Here is a 25,301-nt window from a genome sequence, read left to right on the forward strand (position 1 = left end):
GGAGATATAAAAAATTAATAAAAATTGTCCAAACGTTGCAGTGTTTGCGTGTTTTGACTATTCAGAAAAGAAAATGAGAGTTAGTATTACTATAGAATTAAAAAAAAAAAAAATGAAAAGGAATTGTTTGAGTGTCACTTTCCTATATATACTCTCAAACTCAACTTATAGCCAGAAACCTCATCTCTCTCTATTTTCTCTCTCACTCATACACACTCTTTCTCTCTCCTCGTGACTCTTCTTTGAAGGATGTTTGTTTTATGAAGCTCATGATAAAGGGTATAATGTTTTTATTTCATTATTAATTTATTAATCATATCCTTCTTTCAAAACAAATAATTTCATATTCCTTAGTTTGCACCTCTATACAATTAATCATCTTAATTAATTATATTCTATCTTCTTCTAGTTTCTTTATTGCTTTAGTTTTCTTTGAAGGGTTACTAAAAAAATTAATTTTTTTTTAAGGGTTTTCTTTTAGTACTATAGTAGTAGAGAAATAAATAAACAAACATCCTCAACTTGATTGTCCTATGTTTATATCTTGTTACATATTTTAGTTCTAAATTTTCCTTTGTTTGCCTAAGTTTTATTTGAAAAGAAAAAAAAAAAAAATTCTTCCTTTTTCATTTAATTTTTATACTATTCTACACCTTGAAATTAATCATTAATTTCTAAGAGTAACAAAAAAAAAAAATGCCACATATTGATGTTCCTGATCTTTCACTTCAAATTAGTCTACCAAATAGTTCACCTTCATCAATTTGCACAAATGAAGTTGATGATTTAGATTCACCTTTTGATATATGGAAAAATAATATTAATGATTCTACTAATACACATCAAGGTTTTAAATCTCATAGTGATGCTTTTTCAACTTCAATCAAACTTTCATTAACAACAACTCCTAGTGAAGTTGAGAGTCCTTTGATGAGAAAAGAATTTGATAGATTAAGACCCTTTAATGGAATCCCTCTTTATAGTGATAACAATCCTTCAATAATAGAGAAAGATTCAAACTTTTCTCTATATCCTTCTTGTTCTTCTAATTCTTCAACTTTTTGTGGTCATAATGGTTTTGAGGGTGTTAAGGGAATTTCAAGGTTTAATGGTATAACTATGGAGAGTTTAAGACCTCAGAAGTTTCAATACTTGAATCAACAAAATCAGCATCATGTTCTACAACAGGAGCAACAACATCAGAAGAATCAGTTAGGGAATATGGGAAATTCTGATTTTGGAAATGGATTTGTGAGGTCAAGAATGATTATGCCAAGACAACAAAGTAATAAGAGGAATATGAGGGCTCCGAGAATGCGATGGACTAGTTCGCTTCATAATCGATTTGTTCACGCCGTTGAACTTCTCGGCGGCCATGAAAGTAAATCTCTTCACTTGTTATATCGAACTTGGATCCTCTGCAACTAATTTATGGTGTAGGTTTATGTCCAAATCTAATGGTTTCTACTGTTGCTACACCATAAAGTAGCTGCAGGGGATTCAAACACCGATAAATCTCACCCTTTATATATATGAGTATGAATTCCCCTATAGCGGCTGCACCGATACAAACAAAATTGACTATCTGTATGTTTGAATTGACAGTGAGATATTGAGATTGATAAAATCATACTTGTGTCATGATTTCTATCCAAATCATGGCACATCTTACTGTGATTCTATCAATTTCACTATCGGTCCAAACAACATAGTATTGAGTTGTTAGATCTGAGTGTAACTAAATGTATATGTGTGTACGAGTGTGACTACTACTTCAATTTTTATTTTATTTTTTTAAACTCTTGATGTATTTTATTTTTATATTTTTTTTCATTTTTTTGGATTTTAGGAGCTACTCCAAAGTCAGTTTTGGAGCTAATGGATGTGAAAGATCTAACACTTGCTCATGTCAAAAGCCATTTGCAGGTATATAACTCAGTCTCACTCACATCACACTTTTTTTTCCTCACACTTTGATATCTTTACATATAAAACAAAATTACAAAAACTAAGGTCTATCTTCTAAGAGGCACAAGAACCAAGACATGCAGTGAGTGTATGAATATGAATGGAGATGAACAGTTGAATCTGTTTGTTTTGATGCTCATAACCAGACAAGTTCTACTTTTCATATGAGAGAGAAAAATAAAGTTAGGAAAAGTAGCCATCATTTCTCAATAATAGAACCAATTTACTTACCTTACCAAACATCAACCTCATGTTTAATTAAACAAAATAAACACCTAAGGATAAAAAGAAGCATTTGATTTCATTATATTATTTACCCCTTTTTTCTATTAATTGGATCTTTATTTTTTAATTTCTTCTGTTCAAACTAGTTGAGCTACCGACTTCACTTTCGTTGTTGATCGCAATTTAAAATCATATTCTATTATTTAATTGGATATATTCATATACTTGTCCTTTATTTGGCTTCTGCAGATGTTTAGAACTGTTAAAAACACTGACAAGCCAGCAGCTTCTTCAGGTAATTCATATTGAAAAACTCAAAGTAGCATTTTACCTAATGAAATTTATACTATAATTAATTCCTAGGTCTTTGTTCCAAATTTTGAGTCTACTTTACTCAGATCTTGTGAAGATTCCTCTCACAACCCTTTATGACTCACTCTATTAAGTTATGCATATTTAAATAATCTTTTTCTTTACATAAATGATTAACATGGAACTAAATGAAAATTTATTTGAACTTCAATTATGTCTCCAATATTATGTTTAGGAATTTTTCATACTTATTTCTTTTTTAATTTTTGGTGGAAAAATTAATTAATATGTACTTATATAATGCAATGTAACAGATGGAGATGAGAATTTCATGTCCCTAACACCACCTCATAATCAAAATAAGAACTATAATGCATCTCTAGATCATGAAATTGGACACACTACAAACAATTTATGGGCTAATTCTTCTTCAAGGTAACATTTCTTAGTGTATTTGAATATTTGAAAAATTAATTAAACCATATTTTATATTTATATTTATGTTATATGTGCATGAATGCATGGTTACATCCATCTTTTTCTTTTGTGAAACACAAAAGTGCTTCTTTCTGACAACTTTAGCTTTTTTCATAATTTTCACCAATTCAACTTTCTTTTGAAGATCAAAGTAGCTATTCCTCATATGGGTGATAACCCTTTTTGGTACAAGTTCTTTAAATGTACAAAAAAATAAAAAAAATAATTAACCTAGATGAATTTTTAGTGGTTATGTGCAAATAAACTCAAGTTACTAAAAAAACAAAAACATACAAAAAATAACTTACTCAATTTTGGAGGAACATATTTTCCTCTCTATGTTGATTTGTTGACTTTTTTACTTTTTTTAGCTATTTATCATTCAAAGTAAAATATTTATTTTACTATACTATACCGTTGCAAAGTACACAATATATTGAAGGGAATCCTTTTTTTTTCTCTGCGTGTGAAATAGTACATTTTGTATTTTAGTTTCATGAAAGATGTGCTTGGTACTATACTAGTAGTTTGTAAGATTTGAGTCAACGTAATGGGACAAAAGAGGGTGGGTATAGGATCTTAGATAGAAAACTCTTACAATGATTACTAATACTAAGATTAACAACTTGTCTAAACAAAATTTGATAGTTGAATAATATCTAGTAGGATTGAAGGTGTAAATTTAGTGTTTGGATTTCCTGTTGTAAAAGCATGACACAGTAACATGCAGTAATAAATTCTAACCGTCCAAGTTTAAAAAAATGGTTGAGATTATTTTTAGTTGTTTTTTGAGTAAGTAATGAACACCATCTAATTTTATATAAACGGTTGTAATTACTTACAGCATCAAACTACGTTAAATGATTACTGTAAATGACTACAATCTATTTTAAATATAAGTGTTACTCCATCCCCAAACAAATAAACATCAACTATAAAAATAAATTATGAAATGGATAAGATGCTCCCTACAAACAATTTACGATTTTTTTGTTTTTTTTTTACACAACAATTTACTAATTTTAAAATCCCACAAAAATGCATTGATGTAATATGCTGAGAGCAAGATCTTAAAAAAATAAAAATAAAAATGAGCGAAATTATTATTAATTAAAAGACACTAAAATAATTATTTTACAATTGTCTTGTCAATATTTGAACTTTATGGCATGAAGTTACAAGTTCAAAAACTTCTTATATCATTGAACCAACATCTCAAAGACCACAATTAATCATAGCCAAGACACCAAGATCTTTTCATCAAATTTAGAGTATTAATTAATGAAGTCTACAATCCATTACATTGATCTAAAACATGTAGCTTGATCTTTGTGACTACGTACAATGGATAATATAGAATATAAGATATCCCATTTTTTGGAAATTAAATACATTAACAATATTGTTTTGATTTTGAGTGAGATATTGTGACATTCACACAAACTCACACATTGATTTTGGAGAATAAAGTAAAATCACAAAGATTCACAGTTTTATAGGTTCCCTAAATTCTAATAATGTTTGTCCAGAAATGAGTTGGCTTAATGTCAGTTTTGACTATCACATGCATATAAAATTTTCTGAGTCTTCGCATTATTTTTTCTGCAATAGGGTTCCTTGTAAGTCAGAAGGACAGGTAGTAATCTTCAATTTACTGTCTCTTTTTCGTACATCTTTATTACTAGCTAGTATTTGTTTGCATAATTGCAGATCACATAAAATAAATAATTAATAAAGAATGTAAACATAGGAGCGGAATATTAATTATGAGTATTTTTTATTTTTATTTGAACATAATTTTTTTTAAATGAACGTATAAATATATTGATACTATATTTTTTTTGAAGAAACTAAATTAGTACATCCAAATTGGTATCAAAGAGAATCGAACTTGAGACCTTATAAGGAGGAACACACTCGCAGGTCCCAAACCAATATTGACACTGAATTTAACATCGTTTAAAAATATATAATTTATGAAAACAACATTGTATTCAAACCAAATATGAAAAAAAAAAAAAAAAAAAAAAACATTGTATTCAAACTGTATATAAATATGATGTTGGACAACAAAATATAACTAGATTGCAAAAAACTTAAATATTATTAAGTTAGAATGTGCTTTTATGATAAGAGTTAAATATCTTCATCATACTATAGGAAAGTTTTTTAATTGGGGTATTATTATAAGAATAATAATAGAGATCATAATTCATTTGATTCATCAATCCTATACCTACCTATTATATTAAAGTATGTTCATAATATATAGGTCCAGTTGTATTGGATTTGACTTGTTGAACTTAACAAAATTCTTGATTTAAGCCTAAATCTAACCTAACTAGGTCTTTGGACTAAGACTGAAACTCAACTAACTCAACATCTAGATCAATATATACACACATTTATACTATTTGGAAAATATTTGCATAGTCTCATATATTTAACCACTCTATTTAATCACATATTCACATAACAACACATATCATTTAATTATTTTAAAATATATATTATTTAATATGTTTGCTCATAATTACCTCTTTCTACGTACTAATGTTATTTTTAAACAACTGCACAATATTCAACTCAACTTATTCTCTAACATCACACACTCTGTCTATGAGAGAACGAGGGAATAAATATCATGAATACATTTTCCTCCTCGTTTACAATCTCATGGAACTTTGTGAGATGATTGATTTGATCTTCATGATCTAATCCGGTGAACGAATTAGCACGTAAGCGTAAGTGTTGGAGAATCTCGGTCTTCATCTTCATTTGTCTTTCATTGGTACCTGGCCTTACAATATGAGTTAGCCTCTTCGGGCTATTATTGTTCGTGACTTGGGGTGGAGGTCGATTGTTGTCTTCTGCCATATCTTCGAATGCGTTGGAAGTAAAGATTATAGAACTAAATGAATCTTCTTTTTTTTTCTTCTTCTTGATCTGCTATTGGTTTTCTTTGCCGTTTTTTCTATTTCAAGATCGAACAATATAATTGATCGGTCGGAGTTTTACCTCGCTTAAACAAGTGAAAAACACAGAGCTACACCAAACTCGTTAGTAGACAAGGTGAATTTTTGAAAAATAGTTAAATATGTAAAAAAAACTTTACACATAAACTTAAAAGTTATTAGAATTCTGCAATGATACTAATTGACGCAAGTCTCCGGAAACGACGCCATTGTGATAAACGAGGCGACATGTTAGCCTAACCTTTCTATAGATATCATTATATTTATTCACTTACTATAAATTATGCGATATCGATTATATATTTCATATGTTTCGAATATGTTTACACCTATCGCTCATCCTATGTTCGGAAAACAACAAGAGTTCTGTTACACCTATTAACCTCTGATGTCACGATTGGTTAATCAATATAACGACATTACAACTCAATAGTATTTGTGACTATGAAATTAACTCTATTCTGGCAATTAAATTCCATAGATGAGTTTTTTTTTTGGATTACCATGATATTGGTACGAAGTTTCCACCGCCGTAAGCGATGACTAATCAATTCCATAGATGAGTTTATTGGACGTTCTTTAAGTAGAAAGTCTATGTCTAGCACTTTCCAAATCATAATATTAATTTAACATTTGAAAAGCATTAAGTACGACAATAAATCATAAACATATCAAAACATACTTCATATATAATCAGCTAAATCACATGTTTACATTTAAGATCCCAACACAAAATTGAGTATAGCTACTCATATTCAGGAGCATAACTTATAAATGATAAAGAAAGAGAGGAAATTGCATCAAGGAGTTGATACCAATGCTCCCAATGGTGAAAAATCACTCTCTCAGTCTCTCCCTAATGTATTTCGTACTTCTCCGCTCAATTGAATGATTTTAACACCAAGTTAGGTGGTGGAAAACTATTTCCTTGTTCGGTGAGCTATGTTCGCTAAGCGACCAAGCTTTCTTCTGAGGAAGGAAAAGCTAGCTCATAGACAACTTATCAAATTGTATATTTTTTACTACCCTTGGTCGCTCGATGAGGAGTTGTGTGTTCGTTGAGTGATGACCATTGATTTCTGGGCTTGAGACTTTCTGACTTGGTTCACTTCTGGATCGCTTGAGCAAAGTCCTGGCGAGCATCACTTGATGCTTTCTATTTGCATTCGCTTGATGGTCGCTTGAGCGAAGCTTTGACGAGTGAAACAGGGTACATTATCATGACTTTGGCTCGCTAGGTGACGAAACTTTTATCGTTTGATTTTCTTGTTCTTTTTGCTTCAAGTCCATCAAACTCTTATTTTTCTACAAAAATGGTTAGAATTAGATAGAAATGCACAAAAATGACTATTTTATTATTTCAAACCAATATTTACAAATAGTTGAATTTTTCTATTAAATTACTTGAAAAACAAGTTTATAAATATTTAAATAAATAGTACAAAATAACTCTTTAAATATTTATCACTAGTCTATCGGTCTACCTCAAATTCATCATTCACTCCTTGTGCTAATTTCTCTTCGATTGAATTCCCATGTGTCATTATTCCTTTCATCAGTCTTAGGTTCAACTTTTAAGGTACCACAAACATTCATAGGAAGTGGTACAAGATTATAAAATGTATTCCCATGATATTAATTATTTATCTGTCAAAATAAACATTGCGCGTATATATTATTTAACTTCAAAAAAATATTATTACACTTTTTTTTTTTTAATGCAAGATAGAAATACTATATATACATAATTACACATGAATAAAAGGTAGACCGACAACAAGCTACGTTGCTAAGACTTTCTGTATAGCAAAATCAAATCTTTAAAAAACTATATTCATGGACCTAAACGACACAACATATACGCGACACTTTGATCTTTATAGATAAAGTTACTATACATATGAATATGATATAATGGCTCACCTTCATTAACAACATTTTTGTTCCCTAAATGACTGGCAGTAAAGAAACATGGACAGAAGCTAGTTCCAGAGATTTTGATGAGCTTAGTACACATGAAATCCTATCATCTCAACACAATGGGAACCTTCCTCAGGTAACTTTAAGCCCTAATCCTTATTACTTATGCTAATACTATACTATATAGCTAGTAAACGTAATGATTATTTAGTCAAATAAATGCAAATCAAATATATAGAAAAAAGAGTACAGGAATGACTCAGAACAGATATTATTAGAGGGACCGAAATTCAAATTACTTCTAATTTTCCACTTCTCTGCACTTTTATAGTGCATAGAATCTAGCCATTAGGCGCTAATTGTCAGAGAAAATAAAATAACAAAATCGATCCAAATGAACAAGAAAACCATAAAACAAGGTACAACAGAAATCTAGCTCAGGACCTGGCAAATCCTCCAAAACTATCTTAGCAAGTAAAGAGAAGGTTTCTATTAGAGGACCCTAATTAAGAACTTATCCAGAAAACACTAGAAGACGGAGGAAAGACTAGACAAAGTCAGGTGGCAGGCATAGCAAATATTGTTTAATTTTTTATTACTATTAAGAAAATATTGGTATTACTGCAAAATGATAAAAACATAAATGAAACGGATAAGGATTTAACGCAGTTAGTGCGTCAACCGTCTGATAAAAAAGCAATGATTGAGATCATTATCAATTGATTTTATTAAAATGTAATATGAATTGTCTGATATATTTAACGGCTGAGATATAAAACTGTGTAGAATTACGTGTTTTTTGCACCGAGTCTAGATCCCAAATGAAACATGTTATAGTAGGTCAGTCTATGAAGTTCACTATTGGAACATGACTATATCACATGTGGATTAAAATCTAACAGAGTTGATATTGAAAAACATATAAATGAAAGGATTCATAAACTCAATACTTTGAAGTTTTTGGGGAAATATAATGTCCGGTGTCTCAGTTGTCTGATTGTTCTTAGTTCAAAATGTTGATCCAATTCAGTGATCCAACAATTAGAGGCTCCCTAAAAAATGGTTATTGATTAATTATTTTTGCAGGGAAGCAACTACATACAATCAAGAAGCTTCAAGGATCAAAACATAGATTGTCAGAAGAATCCAAACTTGGAGTTCACCTTAGGGAGATCAAATTAATTTACATTATTCATGGATCTCTTTACTGGCCATAAAAAAAAAATAGTGCACAGATATTTTATATATATATATATAGCTAGTTAGCTAGGTATTGCTTTTGTGAAGACGAAGATGTCACTTTCCACAAATATATAAGCAACTTTGTATATTCTTTTTTGAGCCAAAGTTTATTATTTAGGTGGTGTTAGCTAGTCATTATCATTATATATAAAAAATGTTGTGGTTAAAAGTAAAAGTGGAAGAAAAGAAGGAATCAAATGTGTTATAAGGCTTTTATTGTGTCTTTTTTATTTCTTTCCTTTTCTCTATGTTCCTACTGATTTGTATTTATATATAACTTTTTTATGCTCATGATTTTGATTAGTTGATGGTTTGGTTCAAGATGAAAAACTATACCAAATTGAATTTAATAACAGTTTGGTGTAAAATTGAATTGTAAATGGTTCCGGCATTAGGTTATGAGGACAGTGAGAGGATCATTCACATTAGGCTCAGAATAACTATACAAGTGAGTGAGACACCAGTTACCCAAAAGCTTAAATATTAAGTTTATGGTTCCTCTCACTTAATGTTCAACAGGACACGCTGTTTGACCACTTTTATCAGGAACACTTTCGATACAAGAAATCGTTCGAACTCTTCCTCGAACCATTTTACCTTTGTCACATTTTTTATAAAAGGAAATTCCATGATTACTTTTAATTCGTGAACTATCGATCACAATTGAATATTTTTTAACACAATTCAGTTTGATTTAACGGTTCACTTCGATTTATAGTTTTTTAAATTTTCCTAACCTTGATTATGCTTGAATGATCAGTGTCTGAAAGCATGGAAAGCTGGTGTCTATATATAGTAGTATGTCCCTAATTTGATAAATTTACCCTTGACTTGTGCACAAAGGATATCTAAAAAGTAGTGATGGGTGTGAAAGATATGAAGAATAATATTATTGAGCTTTCTTTGATAAGTAAATCAATTACATCTTTTGACAAAATCATTATTTAAAAAGCAGATATTAAGTAAGTGTACTTAAAATTTCAAGATACATTTGTGATAGGAAAATATCCACGTTGCTTGTCACAGAGATTAGCATGTTGATGTTGTGATTGTGGGTTGCATAATGGCCTACTATAATAATGGATACCTTTTAGTTGATTTAAGATATGCCTAATCCACTGACTTGATGGGTTTGATGAAAAATTCAGTTCCAACAGCTGTAACCTTAAGTGAAGCATATTCAAATCCTACATACAGGCTAGGCTAGGAAGGAACAATATATGTGGGATTTATACGGAATCCTCCGTTTTGTCATTATTTTAAGTAAAAATCTATTTGAAAAATTGATATATTTAGTTTATATTATAGATAAATGTGCATCAATTTTTCAATGAACTTAAAAAATAATTTTTTACTTATCATAGTGATCAAAAGGAGTTTTTTTAGGTAAATTAAGAACATTACATACAAAGTGGAGATCAAACCTTACCTAAAGAAAAAGTAAAAGAAAGAGAGGAAAGAAAAAGAAAAAAAAAACCAAAAATAGAATTGCCAATCTGGTGAAAGTTTCAAAAGAAAATCTTCATAATGAATGAGGAGGCGGTGGACCTTTAGAGCGGGTGTAGTAATTTTTAACGCTTTTTGCAAGTAGTTGTTGTAGCTTATATATGGTGTGAAAGAGTTCTCAACCGCAGCACCTGCACCAGCTGCCTAGGCGAGAATGGATCCTCTCCTGTGCAGTTTTCATTGCAGGAGGTCCAGTCTCAAATCCAATCATTCATTTTTCAAATAAAAAAATTAAAATTGTAGCGATAATACAATGTAAGGTTGAGATTTCACCGGACAAAATAATGTACTGAAGGGGATCCTCTCCCTGCCTAAGCATTTTAAATTTTCTCCATATCATAAGCACAACTGATTGTGGTAGAGTGGGTTGTTACTTATTGGAGAATGTGTAAGAATAATAGGCCTTGCCCTTTACAATATCTTGTGACAGGTTATATATACAAAGATAGTTTCTTATACAATTATGACTAATCAAATATAATTATTGCTACTCAAATATCATTATTGCTAATCGAATATAATAATAGTCTAATACACCCCCGTAGTCGAAATGGGAGGTTGACGAATGTTGAGACTATCACGAAAATCTTCAAAGAGTTGCAACAGAAGTCCTTTGGTAAATATGTCAGCAATCTAGTAACGAGAGGGAACATGTAAGACTCGTACTTGGCCGCGAGTAACTTTTCACGCACAAAATATATATCCATCTCGATGTGTTTGGTGCGCTGATGTTGAATTGGATTGTCGGATAGATAAACTGCACTCACATTATCATAATAGACTAGAGTAGTTGTTGTAACTGGGCAATATAGTTCTAAAAGTAAGTCTCTGATCCAACAAGATTCAGACACTACATTAGCTACTCCGCGGTACTCTGCTTCTGCACTAGACTGAGAAAGAGTGTGTTGACGTTTGGCCGGCCATGAAATCAAATTGTCACCAAGATAAACACAATAGCCAGAGGTGGATCGTCTGGTGTCTAGGCAACCAGCCCAATTCACATCGGTGTAAGATACCAATTTGTTGACAGAGGAGGGATATAAGTTAAGGCCAAAATCAAGAGTGTCGTGAATATACCGAATGATACGCTTTAGAGCTGACACCGCCAGTTCCCAAAAACTCAGATGCCTCGGATCGCCCCAAATAGGATGTCCCTAATAAAGGAAATGAATCTTTTCCACTTTACAACACAGAGCGGATGCAGCTTCGCCTAACCATGAATCTGGAATATTAACTCCAACCAACATGCTTTTATTGAAATTAACCTTCAGGCCCGACATAGTCTCAAACAGGACAAAAACAGCATGCAACGCTCGGACATTCACCCAACTTTTGATCCCTAACAGGAGCGTATCGTCGGCAAATTGAAGATGTGACACCGATAGTGGATCCCGCTCACCATTACTATACCTCGTGAATAAATTGCGCGCTGCCACACGGCCTGCATCAGCACGTTCAGACCCTGAGTAGCCAAAAGGGAAAGGAAAGAGGGTAACGGATCCCCTTGTCAAAGGCCCCGCTCAAGAGGAAATTCATCAGTCGGACTACCATTGACTAAAACCGACATTGTAGCTATGCACACACATTCTTTAATCCACTTCCTCCATGGGGTTGGAAAAGACATTCTCCCCATAACATCGTACAGTTTAAATAAAAATAATAAGAGAATAAAAAATAAAATAAAAAAATAAAAAAATGTTTTATTTATGGACATTACAACAAAGGAAAAAAAAACTAATATCTTTAATTTAAATACACAATTCCATTTGTACCCTTATTAAATAAAATCAAATAATTCATGCCAGTCCATGGTTAATTTTGAAATAAAACATAAAATTTTAAAATTATTATTGAAAAAAATTGGCTTATTTTTTAGCATGTGTAATTTTTTAGCATTCCTTATAAAAATAAAAAAAATAAAAAATAAATAAAAACTCCAGAGGAGTAATATTAATACAAAGAATGCAGCTTATATGAAGCTGCATCATAGATCTAATTTTAACTATCCAAATAGAGTTTTCTTAATTAACAAATACAGTAATCATTTAATGTAATTTAATGTCATAAACAATCACAACCGTTTATATGAAATCAGACAGTCTTCATTATTTACTCAAAACATAACTAAAAATAATCTCAGCCATCTTTTTAAACTTTGATGGTTAGGATTTGTTATCGCAAGAAATCCTAACACTAAATATAAACCTTCAATTATTCAACTACCTAATTTTTTTTTAGATAAGTTGTTATTCTTAGTGATTAGTAATAATCATTGTAAAAGTTTTCTATCTAAGATCCTGGACCCTTCCTCTTTTGTCCCATTACGTTGACTCAAATCTTATAAACTACTAGTATAGTACCAAGCACATCTTTCATGAAGCTAAAATACAAAATGTACTATTTCACATGCAGAGAAAAAAAGGATTCCCTTCAATATATTGTGTACTTTGTAACGGTATAGTATAGTAAAATAAATATAATTTTGTGTAAAAAAAATTACAAATAAATTTTTTATAAAAGTTTCAAATGAAAATTTGGTTTGAATAGTTATTCCTAAAATGATATTTTAAGTATTTCATCATTTTATTGAAACTTTTATGAATATCAAAATTTCAAAAAATCACTTAATTTTGAAGCTATTTCAAATAGATTTGCATAAAAATCATTTTTAAAATAAAACTTTTTGAAAAAATTGCGATTTTGACTATGTTTTGATCTTCAATAATGTATGTTTACGATGTCAAAATTAATGTTTCAATTTAGAAAAAAGAAATATAAAAAAACTTGTAAAATTTTGAAAAACCGTTTTACAAAGAACCCTTTTGGATTAGCTTATTTTTGACATTATGCAAACAGCTTATACAATTTTTATGTATTATTATAAGTTTGTCGAGATAGTTTATGATAATATATCTTATAAAAGTACAATTTTTACTAGGATGAACTTATAAAATAACATAAAACCTAACTTATATTGTAGAATCTGTTTGCATAAGCTAATTCAAATGAGCCCAAAATCTATTTTAAAAAATACAAAGAAAAAATCTTTTTTTTAAAGCAGAAAGAAACAAGCCCTAAATTGGACGGATTAGCTTGCATATCCAACTCTAGTAGTACTTAGGGTCCGTTTGGCCCGACTTTTTTTAAGCTTATGCAATATAAATTAATTTTTATGATATTTTATAAGTTCACACTGGTGAAAATTGTAATTTTATAAGCTATTTTATCATAAAGTACCTTGACAAACTTATAATAATATATAAAAATTGCATAAGTTGTTTGCATAAGCTCTAAATAAGAGGAAAAAAAGTCAGGCCAAACGATCCTTAGTCCTTGTTTTTGTGCATGGAATGATAGAAACAATAATATTTAGGCTTTAAAAAAAAAGAACTATGATATAGGCGCTGTTCTAACAATAGTCTATGGCTGTTTCTAACAATAATCTATTAGTATTTTTTGTATAGGCGCTGTTCTAACAATAGTCTATGGCTGTTTCAAAAAAAGAAAAATAGTCTATGGCTTCCGTCAAAAATACTAAATAATGCATGGAATTCCAAATTGCCATGAAGATATGATTCAACCGATTGAACTATGACATGAAGGTATTACCGGTTCGATCTCTGGCCCAATTTTAAAACATATTGTCCATAAGCAAGAAATAACAGCACTTCAATATGTGAATTGTGCTGACCTAACTCAAACTGGAATGCATGTTCATAAGGATGCTTAAAAATGTCTTACAAAGCACACACAATTACCAAATTTAAAACATTAAAACATCGAAGTTTGAAAATATCTCAAACGAAACATGATTGAACATCTTAGTCTAATGATTGGGACCCAAAAGTGCAAGAAGAAAAGCCCTGTAGTTTCCAGATGTTTCAGAGTGAACTGCATCATTCAATGTCTTCTTGTATTTCTTTGCATATTCAGCTTTGATGTATTGCATATCAATCTCAGTCCTTGTTACAATGACCCTTATGAGTGTGCTATCATTAGTCCCCATACCTTTCATTGCCTTATGCAACACCTGCATGGTAGCAAAAATATGAATATAAATTTTGTGTATTGGAAAGTTAAAATGTTTAAAAGGTACCATAATATTCCTAATCTATGAAGCACTCAGATAGACACGAACATCGGACACAACCATGATACTTATTACTGACACATAGAGATGATAATTTAAGAAAACGGAAGTGATTGAATTTAACCAACCAATGTGTTAGTGTCATGTTGATGTCAGAGATTGGACATGCCTTAAAACTGAAATGTTATGCTAAATAGTCCCTAGTATTTGTAAATAACAAGACATAATGGAATGATTAGATAAACAACTTAATTAAGCGTTTATCGTATAACTGCTTATGTATAAGCTATTCTATAGGTTGTTTCAATAAGCTCTCTCAAAAAATCTCACGCTTATGTCAATATATAAATGCAAATAAGTCAATCCAAATCGGCTCATGTATAATACGGTATACACTTAACTACAATGGTAATGGTAATTAATATGACACCTCGAAAACATAAGTACACTGTTATTGAACACAAAAACAGTGGCCATTACATAAAAACCTAAAAGAGGCAATTTACCTAAAGTTTAAGTTAAGATGAATATACCTTTGCAAAGTACTTTGCCGGATTAGTAGCACATCCACTAATTGTCAAAAGCGCGTGACCGAAACTCCCTGATGCTTCATTTTTTACTGCCTGTTATAAATTCAGCTTGAAATTGAATACAGTAACAGATAAATGAAGTTGTGGTTTCATAAGATTAATGTGATCAAAATACCTTTTTCAATGAGTGACCATACATGTCCTGATAATACGAACTGACTGCAGCCAAATGTGCGCCACTCCGTTGACTGAATATTTGGACAAAAGTTTTTTCATCGGTTCCCAGTTTCTTCTCCCCAGCTTTGTACAGAACCTTTGCATCCTTCTGAGCAACGTCTCTATCAACCTCAGGCCCTTCGTGGCGAGGGGTGCTTATATATGCAAGCAAGATCTTAACAAAATTTTCGCATAAAGGGATTAGTTTTTAGTAGTTGCAGCCCTTTGTTTTATTAACTTGAAAATAACTAAAATCATTATCATGAACGCAACCAAGGAATCATGTGATAAAGTTTTTGCATTTTATGATAAACAACTAGAAACTATGGTGAATTTTGGCCTTTAACATTTTGAATCTAGAAAGAAATATACACTTAAAATTGCTTATCACTATCAGAAAAAGTTGATATAAAAACAGGAAATAGAAACAGAAAAAATTAAAAGTGGCCACCCTCTAATACATAGGACAAAATTAGAGACAGATTTGGCATTTTTTTTGTCTCCGAATTTCTTTTGCTATTTGAACTTTTTATAGTGCTGCGTGATGGCATGAACTATACTTGGAAGAAGTAATATGATAGGAGAATCCTTAATGTGGCTAATTTGTCATGCCCGCACACAAGAACAAGAGAAGGTACACATAGAAACCTCACCTTTTTGTGGTCTCCAGAAGTGTTTAATTCGATTTCATGCTCGACATAAACACCAAACTTTGAATGGTAGAGCTGTTTTAGATATTGTAGCTGGGATGGAGTGCGCGAACATATTACTTCGGTAGCAGCTTCAAGGTTTCTGTCTACAACTAGAGACTTCCTAATGATTTCTGCGTCACGTGCTGCAGGGTCAGGCAGCCAAAGCAGAACTGCAGTCTGATAAACCGAAAAGTATAAGATAAACAATGAAATATTATGCGAAATGAAACTACTAGAAAATTTGATGAGACCGAGTACTAAGTTATCAAAGACTTAATGCACTTTTTTTTTTTTTTGACAAACTTAATGCACTTTGTTAGATCTTTCAATTCAAGGTTTTACTGTATTGATTGATTTCGTGTTCTACAGAAAGTTACTACATTGTGTAATGTAAAAGATTGATATATAGTGTATACTGAATAGTAATTTAGTACCTCTAACTTTCCAGAGAGCTCCGAAACTAAGCGTTTCGAAAGCTCTTCAGAGTATGTTGTTCGATATTCTTGTTGGATGTAGGCACGCTGAGTCGCGTCTCGGTGAGCAAGAATATTGATCACAGCAGTTGTGTCACACCCAAATCCTGTCAAAACACAGAATTAAAATGAAATAAAGGTTCCATGGTAAACAACCACATATCACAGTACACTTCATAAGTAATCTCTTAATACAAAGAATAATTCAGAGGATGCCCTGGGAAATAACCACATTCATAGTACTATTTATTAGTCTCTCTTCTTTTAATTCTTCAATTTATTTTTTCAATACCATAAATGAAGGACAATTTTGTAAATCAACTCATAATATCTCTTTTCCCTACGACATTAATTATCTTTCTTAATATGTGTAAAAATGTCAAAGCAACATATATTGTAGTACTGAGGGAGTACTTAAAAGGGAAGTTTGGTTTTGCGGTAACAAAAATTGATTTTGAATTAACTAAAAGTGAATTAAAATTAAATTGAATTATATGTTAGAATAAATTCATGTAAAAATCAATTCTAGAGGCAAAAACTCCAAATTCTTACTTCAAGTTGGAATCAATTTTGTCCACCACAAAACCAAACACATTCATGTAAAAGTCAAATTCTAAAGGCAAAATCTCCAAATTCTTGCTTCAATTCTAATTGATCATAACAATCAAACATGTCAAAATCAATTGTACACCTCTAAATTCAATTTTAATTCCATCAAAATTGAAACCTAACCTACACAAAAACAAGTTAAGAACATGTATGCTGCATCTCTAGTAGAGAGAGAGAGAGAGAGAGAGAGAGAGGAGGGTATATACCTTTGAAAGCACGGTAGAGTTGCGTAGCATCATCTCTAGGATGAGGAGGAATTGGAGGTACAATCAGTGTAGCCATCTTTTTCTTCTTATTCTTGTTGTTACTAACGAAGAAAACAGAGATAACAGAAAAAGGAAAAGAAGAAGAAAAGAGATGAAAAAGAAAGAAAGAAACAAGAAGGATTTTAAAGGAAACAAGGACTGACGTATTAAGACTAACAGTTGTTGTTCAACCACTAGAGAGAGAATGTGTATTTAATCATTTTTTTAGTACTACTTCTAATCTAATCTAATCTAATACTCCAAATTTACTAATTTATTCTTATTAATTTTAACCAAATTTACTAATAATAAAATCTATTACCACCGAATTTACTAATTTATTCTTATTGATTTTAACCGCGATGCAATTTTGTATCTTTTATTGTAATTTCATTAAAAAAACATAGAAAAAATATAATATAAAAATAATAAAAATATGATATGCTTAAAAATAGGAACAAAACTGATTAAATATAGAAACAAAACTGAATAATCGTTAGTTACAAACGCAATCATATTTTAACGGGACGAAAATCAACAAGATTTGCACATTCAAAGACGTTTTTTGAAAAAAGAACATACAAGGACTAAAATAAAAAAAGCGTGTACATACAGTGATGAATGTGATGTTTAAACCATAATAATATAAAATTTCTAATTTGTTATTAAACATATACATATGTGAGCATTATTTGTCACTCAAACATAAAAAATTGAATAAATAAGTTTACAAAAAATAACAAAATAATTCCACTTATATTTTAACAATACTCCTATATAACAAATTTTTAAATATTTAATTTTAAATAAATTGTCTACCTTAAACAAAGTAAGTATTTAATTTTTCCCCCCTTTTTTTACCACTTATATTTGGTCTACTAGACCGTCTAGTCTAGCTCGTGAGTCATTTATAACATCAAGTGATTTCAGCTAGCTCCTAACTACAGTTGTGGGAGATTAAAACGTGATATTCATCCCAAATTCAATGTCAATCATCATTGGACCAACTAACTATCGTAGTATTTACATGCAATTTATAGTATACTAGCGGGTCAGGCAGGCGCGGAACTAGCGGGCTAGGCACGCGCGTTCCGCGCCTTCCTGTGTCTAACTTATGTCCATTTAAAAAAGATATGTCTTATGTTATGGTGAGTTAGTTAATAAAGGATTTTTGTTTCTAAAAAAAAATGTGTCTTATGTTATGGTGAGTTTGTTAATAAAAGATTTTTATTGCTACTAAAAAAAATCAAGTGTATTATTGATATTATGAAAAGTCCACACAAAAACTCATGTACAATCTTTTATATATAGTATAAATTAATTAATTATAGCTGAGCAACAAATGTACTCACTTCAAAATTCAAATAAAAATTTAAAATAATTACTATTTAATTAAGTTCATTCAAGATTATACTTTTTGACCAGCCAAGTCTTTATTCATTTAATTCTAACAAAATAAAAAGTATTTAATTTTTTTGTTATTATCATAGTATCCGATTTACTGGACCGCCTAATATAGTTCGGGGATCAATTCTGACATCAAGTGGTTTCAGCTCACTCTCAATCGTAGTTGTAGGAGATCGTAACGTGATCCCCTATTAAGTTCACCATCAATCATCACCGAACCGACCAATGAGTAGTATTTTCATTTTTAGGTACCAAGGTAGTATTTAATCTATTCTGTCAACAAAACGTACCATTTGGACAACATGCAATTTGCAGTATATTAATCAATTAAATAGCTGATTAACAAATGTACTCACTTCATAAGTCAAAAAAAAAAGGTACTCACTTCAAAATTCAAATAATTGAAAATAATTAATTAATTAAGTTCATTGAAGATATACTTTTTGAACGGCCAAGTCTTTAGTTTTTTTGTTTTATAATGACCAGCCATGTTTTTAAGAGTTTTTTTCTTAAAATAAAAATCTTTACGTGTTTTTAATTTCTTTAGATTTTTTGTTTAATAATGACCGGCCAAGTCTTTATAAGTGTTTTGTTTTAAAATAAAAGTCTTTACGTGTTGTTATTTGATAATGATAGGGTTTGGTTTAACAGAAGTTAGACTTTCGCAATATGATAATTTGTTGTTTAAAATTCCTATAAAAAAAAAAAAAAAATTGTTGTTTAAATTAGGGGTGTATGTGGGTTAGACAAATCTAACTGACCCGATTAAACTCATTTAATCCAACCTAAAAAATTGTGTTGGACCGGGTTATTGGATGTGTATTATTTTTTAAAATAATTTTCATGTTAATATTAAAGATATTTCATCATTAAAAGAAAAGCCAAAAGTTCAATACTCAAAATAAGTTTCCTACAAAATTCAAAATAAGTTTTATGTGTATTTATTTCAAACGGAAAATGCATCACAGTTTTAACGCATTCTATGATCATCTCCTTCGAGTCTTCACTCTTCCATTTCTTTTTGACATTTAAAAGTAATGGTGCTAAAAAATATAGTGATGATATTATCATTTTATGATGCTAAAAAAGTAGTGAAAATAAAATATGTTACACTATTTTTTTAATAAAATAAAAAAGTTGAGTCAATTAAAAAAAATATTATTCGTCATTTAGTCAATTAATATTTAAAAAATGATTATTCATCATTTAGTCATTTTGTAGAATATTATTTTACAAATTTGATGTCACAAATTTCGTGTTTTTTTGACAATCATAGAGGGAGAAACCTAAGAAAAACCTTTTCTTTTATGGGGTTCTTCATAGATTTGTGAATTTCTCTTTAAATCTCGTGTTGTGATGTTTAAGACTTTGATTATTTTATGCTAAGATCATTAAAAAAATTCAAAACCGTCCTGAAAAACGGAATTTACATGTGCTGGAGTGTGACTCGCGTTTTGACTTTTTTCTGGTCGTGGGTCGATCCCCAGAGGTTGAAGATGACATTGTTCATGCGAGTATGAAACCCACTCACGGATAGTGTGGTTGCTACGAACGTCCGTTTTACTTTTTTTTTGTTGCACTCATTTAAGGAGTTTTTTTTTTCATGTTTAAAAAAATATATAAAATAAACACCTTATATTAGTTAATTATTTTTTAAATTAATTATCATGAAAAAATATGTTACAAATATAATAGTCCTACCTATCACTATTATAAGTAAAAATTCACTTTTTGTATTCAATGAATAACTTATATTTTTGCTCTATGTATAGATAACATACATCAGAAATTCAATAAACTTAAAAGGTGAATTTCTGCTTATAATATTGAGAATTATACTCACACAAATCACTATTTAAAAGTTTTTAATTTGATGCATTTTTAGTTTCCCTATTTTGATATTTTGAAATATTTGCTCCCTCTTTCAAACACTAGCTTTTTGGTCCTCTATTTTGAAAGTCAATATATTTTTTAGTCCCCATCAATTTTAATGATGTGTCATTTTGAAAGGCAACACAACAATAATGTTGAGTTGGTATTGTTGGGTTGGCTTAACTTTTTCCATGTCATTTTTTTTTTAATTTCCATTCACTTAAAATTGAAATAAAAATGTTTAATTTTTTCTTAAGCAAATTAAAATATATTAAATAAAAAAGAAAGTATAATTAGTTGAAAGACATAAATCTGACCCAACTTTGTAAAAAAAAAATCTAACCCAACAATCACACAAAAGTGTAAGAATCAACCCTAAAACGGTATTAAAACAATAATCAACTTACACATAAGTGATAACAAAGATACAACCAGTCAAAAATCTGATAACTAAACTCAAATGCAAAACAACAAATACATACCAAATAGGAAACTCTCATATCTCACACCTTTTTTTCTTATGCCTTGAACAGGGGCGTCTCTGACTTTTTGAAAGCCCGGTGGAATTATTAAAATCGACCCTAATAAAAGAAAAATTGCAAAAAATTCAAAAGAATTGTCATCGATTTAAATTACAAAAATCGTCAATAACACTAAAAAATAATCATTTTTGTCACTAATATAAAAAAAATAAAAAAATAAACAAGACAAACTCTATCACATGCATGATGCATCTCCATTTGATAAAACTATAGTATAACAATTAGCTATAAAACATCTAAAAGATTTATTCACAATAGAGCAATCTATTTTAGGACATTTAAATCCTTCATTTTAGAATAAAAAGAAACTCAAATATTTGGACTTTACAATCCCTCATTTGAAAGTCCAAGATCCTTTGTTTCATACCTCTCATTTACCAATACTACTATTCTATAATTTTTTATAATTTTTTTTGTGGCCTCAATTTTTATGAGGCTCTATGTTGTGGCGTATGTGGCACATGCATCAAAGACGCCTCTGGCCTTAAAACGCCAATATTGTGATCTTGACATCCTTCAATGTCCACTTTCGCCACTACTTCATGTTGCTCAAATGACACAAAATTAAATTCCCTTAAATTTTGCGATACATTCTCCAAGTGACTTTTTTAAAACAGGTCGACCCTCATTCAAAACAGGTCGACCTTCTGAATTTATGTAGGCCATTCTGCGTTGGGCCTGAATTTTCCTTCAATGTCACAGATCTGCTACTCCTACTAAAGGATGTTTTTCTCTTCCGATCCCCCGTGATTCTTTTATGCCTCCCAATATTCTAATTTGCACTAAAGGATGTTTTAGTGCAAATTCAGAGTAATTTTTGATTTTTAGAAACTGAAAAAATTTCAAGGAAAAAAAAAATCAGTTTTTAGAAATCGAAGCTTTTTGCAGGAACAAAATTGAAAATTTAGGGGTGTAAAAGAAACACGGGTAGAAAGAGAAAACATCCTACTAGAATCTGTATCACTACTGGCATCCCCATATCAGCCTAATTAGCACCAACAGCAAGAACAGGCCATTTGGGCCTCTCCACAGCCCTCTCCCTCAACTGGTCTTATACACACATAACTTCCAGCACCAAACTTTGCATCCTACACCCTCCCTAACGTCATCTCATGATTAATTTGCACAATAATATTGTGCAAATCATGATGATAAACGTGGAACATAAGTTTTATTTTCTATTCCCGCCTCAAGTATTTGGCAATACTGGATCATTTCAGCAGTCCTAATTATTTTTAAACTTGATTCAATACATTTTATGAAGTTGGTTTGATGGCTAAAATGCCAGAGCTAAAAAAATATAGGAAGATCAAAAAATTAATCATCACTCCCAACATCGGGGACGGAGCTCCTTTAGGACTGGGGAGTGTCACGGCGCGTCCCTAGGTATGTATGTATAAATATGTTTACCACATGTTATGTTATTAATAGGTTCACTTTAAACATGGATGACCTACACAGCATCGTGATTAGAACCGTGAATCCATTCATTGAGGTTGGGGCTTCAAATCTCTCTTTTTACACTTCATTTGCATTTTTGCTAAAAGCATGGAACGAACCTAGTTTGTAAGCTTGAGTATGAGACTAGCCATTACCCCTACAACATATAATTTCCTTTTTTTTTATATATAGAATTTCCTTTTCTTTTTGGTAGTGATCAAAAATATAATTTTAATGAATACCCAAAAAAAAAATTAATAGTCAAAATTTACTCTAAAATTGAAAATTTATATTCTATATATGTAAAATTTTAAAGTAATCTTTGGAACCAAAAAAAAAAATTAAAGTAATTGTGATTGGGATTCATCAAAATTAACGGTATTCAACAAAAATATATAAACATTTAATCTTGGTGAGTCTCAATAACATATCAAATGATATTAAATTTGTGTAAAATTTACATAAATGATTTATATAATATAAATTTTGTAAAATTTGTATTCTTTAAAACACTGAAAAATTCAAAAAATGTAGTTACGTATTCAGACTATTGAAATTCAATGATTTTTTTAAAAGTTTGTCGTGCGTTCAATTGAAGTTATAAAGAAAATATCAAACAGTTTTGAATTTTTATAAAAATTTGTAAAGTTGATCTACTCAATGAGATATTTGAATTCAACGGTTGGGTTGAAGAAATATAATACCAATATCGAGTTATTAAGCAGAGTAAGTCAATAGATACATTACATGATTAGAAGTGATTAGAAGATCACAAGAAACATTACATGATTGGCAACTAGCACAACAACAGCGCAACAGAAATGTTGGTGTTAGCATCGTAACAAAGATACATAAATGGCTTAAACCAACTCCGGGATCCTTCAAATGCAACGTGGATACAACTTGTTATGTGGAAGACAACAACTATTGTGTTGGGGCGTATATCAGAGATAATAACGGCCATTTTGTGCAAGCCTTTGCAAAGAAACTTGAGGGCACACCGAGCATTGCAGAAGCAGAAGCAATGAGAGAGTATTAGAAGTACTTCAATTAATTCACAATACTCACAATGACATGGTTCAAATAGAGACCGGTTGCCTACAAGCGGTGCAGAGACTTAATAGTAAAAGAAGGAATGATACCGAGTTTGGCAATAATATTATAGATGAATGTATGAGGTTACTAGTTTTGAATCAGAACTGTACGGTCAGTTACGTTCGGAGACAAACCAATCGAGTGGCTCATGAATTAGTTCGAGTAACTTGTTTTGAGTAAACAGTCACTTTCGTCCCTGAAAGTGTCACTCGCTGTCATAGTAGTCCCTGAATCAGCAAATAACATTTTATAGTCCTTGATTCGTACTTCCGTTAGTCAAAATGGTCCAAAACGTTAAATTGGTGTTAACTCTGCTAATTTGTCCATTTTTTCTGCCACATCATATGCTTATTGGCATATCCACATGGCGAGGGACTAAAATGATCATTTTAACATATGATGAACTAAAATGACCATTAAAGATTGCTTTGAACACCCAAAAGTAGAGGAAACAACATATGAAGATGAACTCAATGGATGAAAAAATGGGTGAAAGATGAAACGAGTTTATGGGTTTCCAACTTTAATAAGTTGTATTGTTGTTGAGAGTAAAGAGTATTCATCCACCTATCCGTAGCATAAAAAAAATCCACAACAAAAAAGCAATTTTTCTCAAACCCCACATATGAAAAATCCAATATTTTCCCATTTTTCTTAGATTTCACCCAACACACTACAAATTAGTGTAAAACTCTTCAAAAATTGAAGAACTATTACATGCACTTTGGAAACCATCACAATCATCATCATCATCATCATCAATTACAAACAATGACAAATACCATGAAAAAATTGAAGAACTATTACATGCACTTTGGAAACCATCACAATCATCATCAATTACCAGGAAAAATGGATTTTTTCACTTGCAATTTGTTGTTCGTACGGATCTGATTGAGTTTGTGAAGCATGATATGTTTAAGAGATTTGAGAATGTTAAGATGATTTGTTGAGAGGTGATTAGTAGAATAAAACTTGACTTTGAGAAGTAATTTAGTTTTATTTTTGGTGTGTTTTTTTTGGATAACTAGTCTTAGATTGTGTTTTGTAAGTAAGATGATTGATGGTAATCTTGGAATGGAGGAAGAAGATGAAAAATTAACTTTGTTCTTCTTTTCAAGATGAAAGAGGTTTTGTTATCATTTTAGTCCCTGACCATGTGGACATTCCAATAAGCATATGATGTGGCAGAAAAAATGGACACATCATTACCAATTTAACGTTTTGGACTATTTTGACTAACGGAAGTACGAATCAGGGACTATAAAATGTTTTTTGTTGATTCAGGGATTACTATGACAGCGAGTGACACTTTCAGGGACGAAAGTGGATGTTTACTCAACTTGTTTTATTGCTAGTCCTCGAATGTTTAATTATTATCCACCTTATATTAAACATATTATTATGAATGAAATGGATTAAATTTTTTCGTAAAAAAAGTTCAAACTATTCACGGTCCACTCCG

General features: G+C 30.7%; 2 protein-coding genes across 2 annotated transcripts; one reads left to right on the forward strand and one right to left on the reverse strand.

Annotated features, from left to right (window-relative positions):
* The first annotated feature begins 133 nt into the window (after positions 1–133).
* On the forward strand, positions 134–9,342 carry LOC123909699 (transcription repressor KAN1-like). The gene is made up of 6 exons (XM_045960577.1): positions 134–1,381; positions 1,850–1,926; positions 2,443–2,488; positions 2,820–2,940; positions 7,920–8,013; positions 8,964–9,342. Exons 1-6 carry the CDS (start codon positions 697–699, stop codon positions 9,057–9,059), a joined length of 1,119 nt encoding a protein of 372 aa, XP_045816533.1. The 5' UTR covers positions 134–696; the 3' UTR covers positions 9,060–9,342.
* Positions 9,343–14,176: 4,834 nt separating this feature from the next.
* Positions 14,177–17,701, reverse strand: LOC123908566 (annexin D5-like). Its single transcript, XM_045959237.1, has 6 exons — positions 17,442–17,701; positions 16,588–16,733; positions 16,115–16,330; positions 15,421–15,636; positions 15,249–15,338; positions 14,177–14,655 (listed from the first exon to the last, which is right to left on the reverse strand). Exons 1-6 carry the CDS (start codon positions 17,515–17,517, stop codon positions 14,452–14,454), a joined length of 948 nt encoding a protein of 315 aa, XP_045815193.1. The 5' UTR covers positions 17,518–17,701; the 3' UTR covers positions 14,177–14,451.
* Positions 17,702–25,301: the final 7,600 nt, after the last annotated feature.

The sequence above is a fragment of the Trifolium pratense genome, linkage group LG2 (genome assembly GCF_020283565.1).
Source record: "Trifolium pratense cultivar HEN17-A07 linkage group LG2, ARS_RC_1.1, whole genome shotgun sequence".
Taxonomy (NCBI): domain Eukaryota; kingdom Viridiplantae; phylum Streptophyta; class Magnoliopsida; order Fabales; family Fabaceae; genus Trifolium; species Trifolium pratense.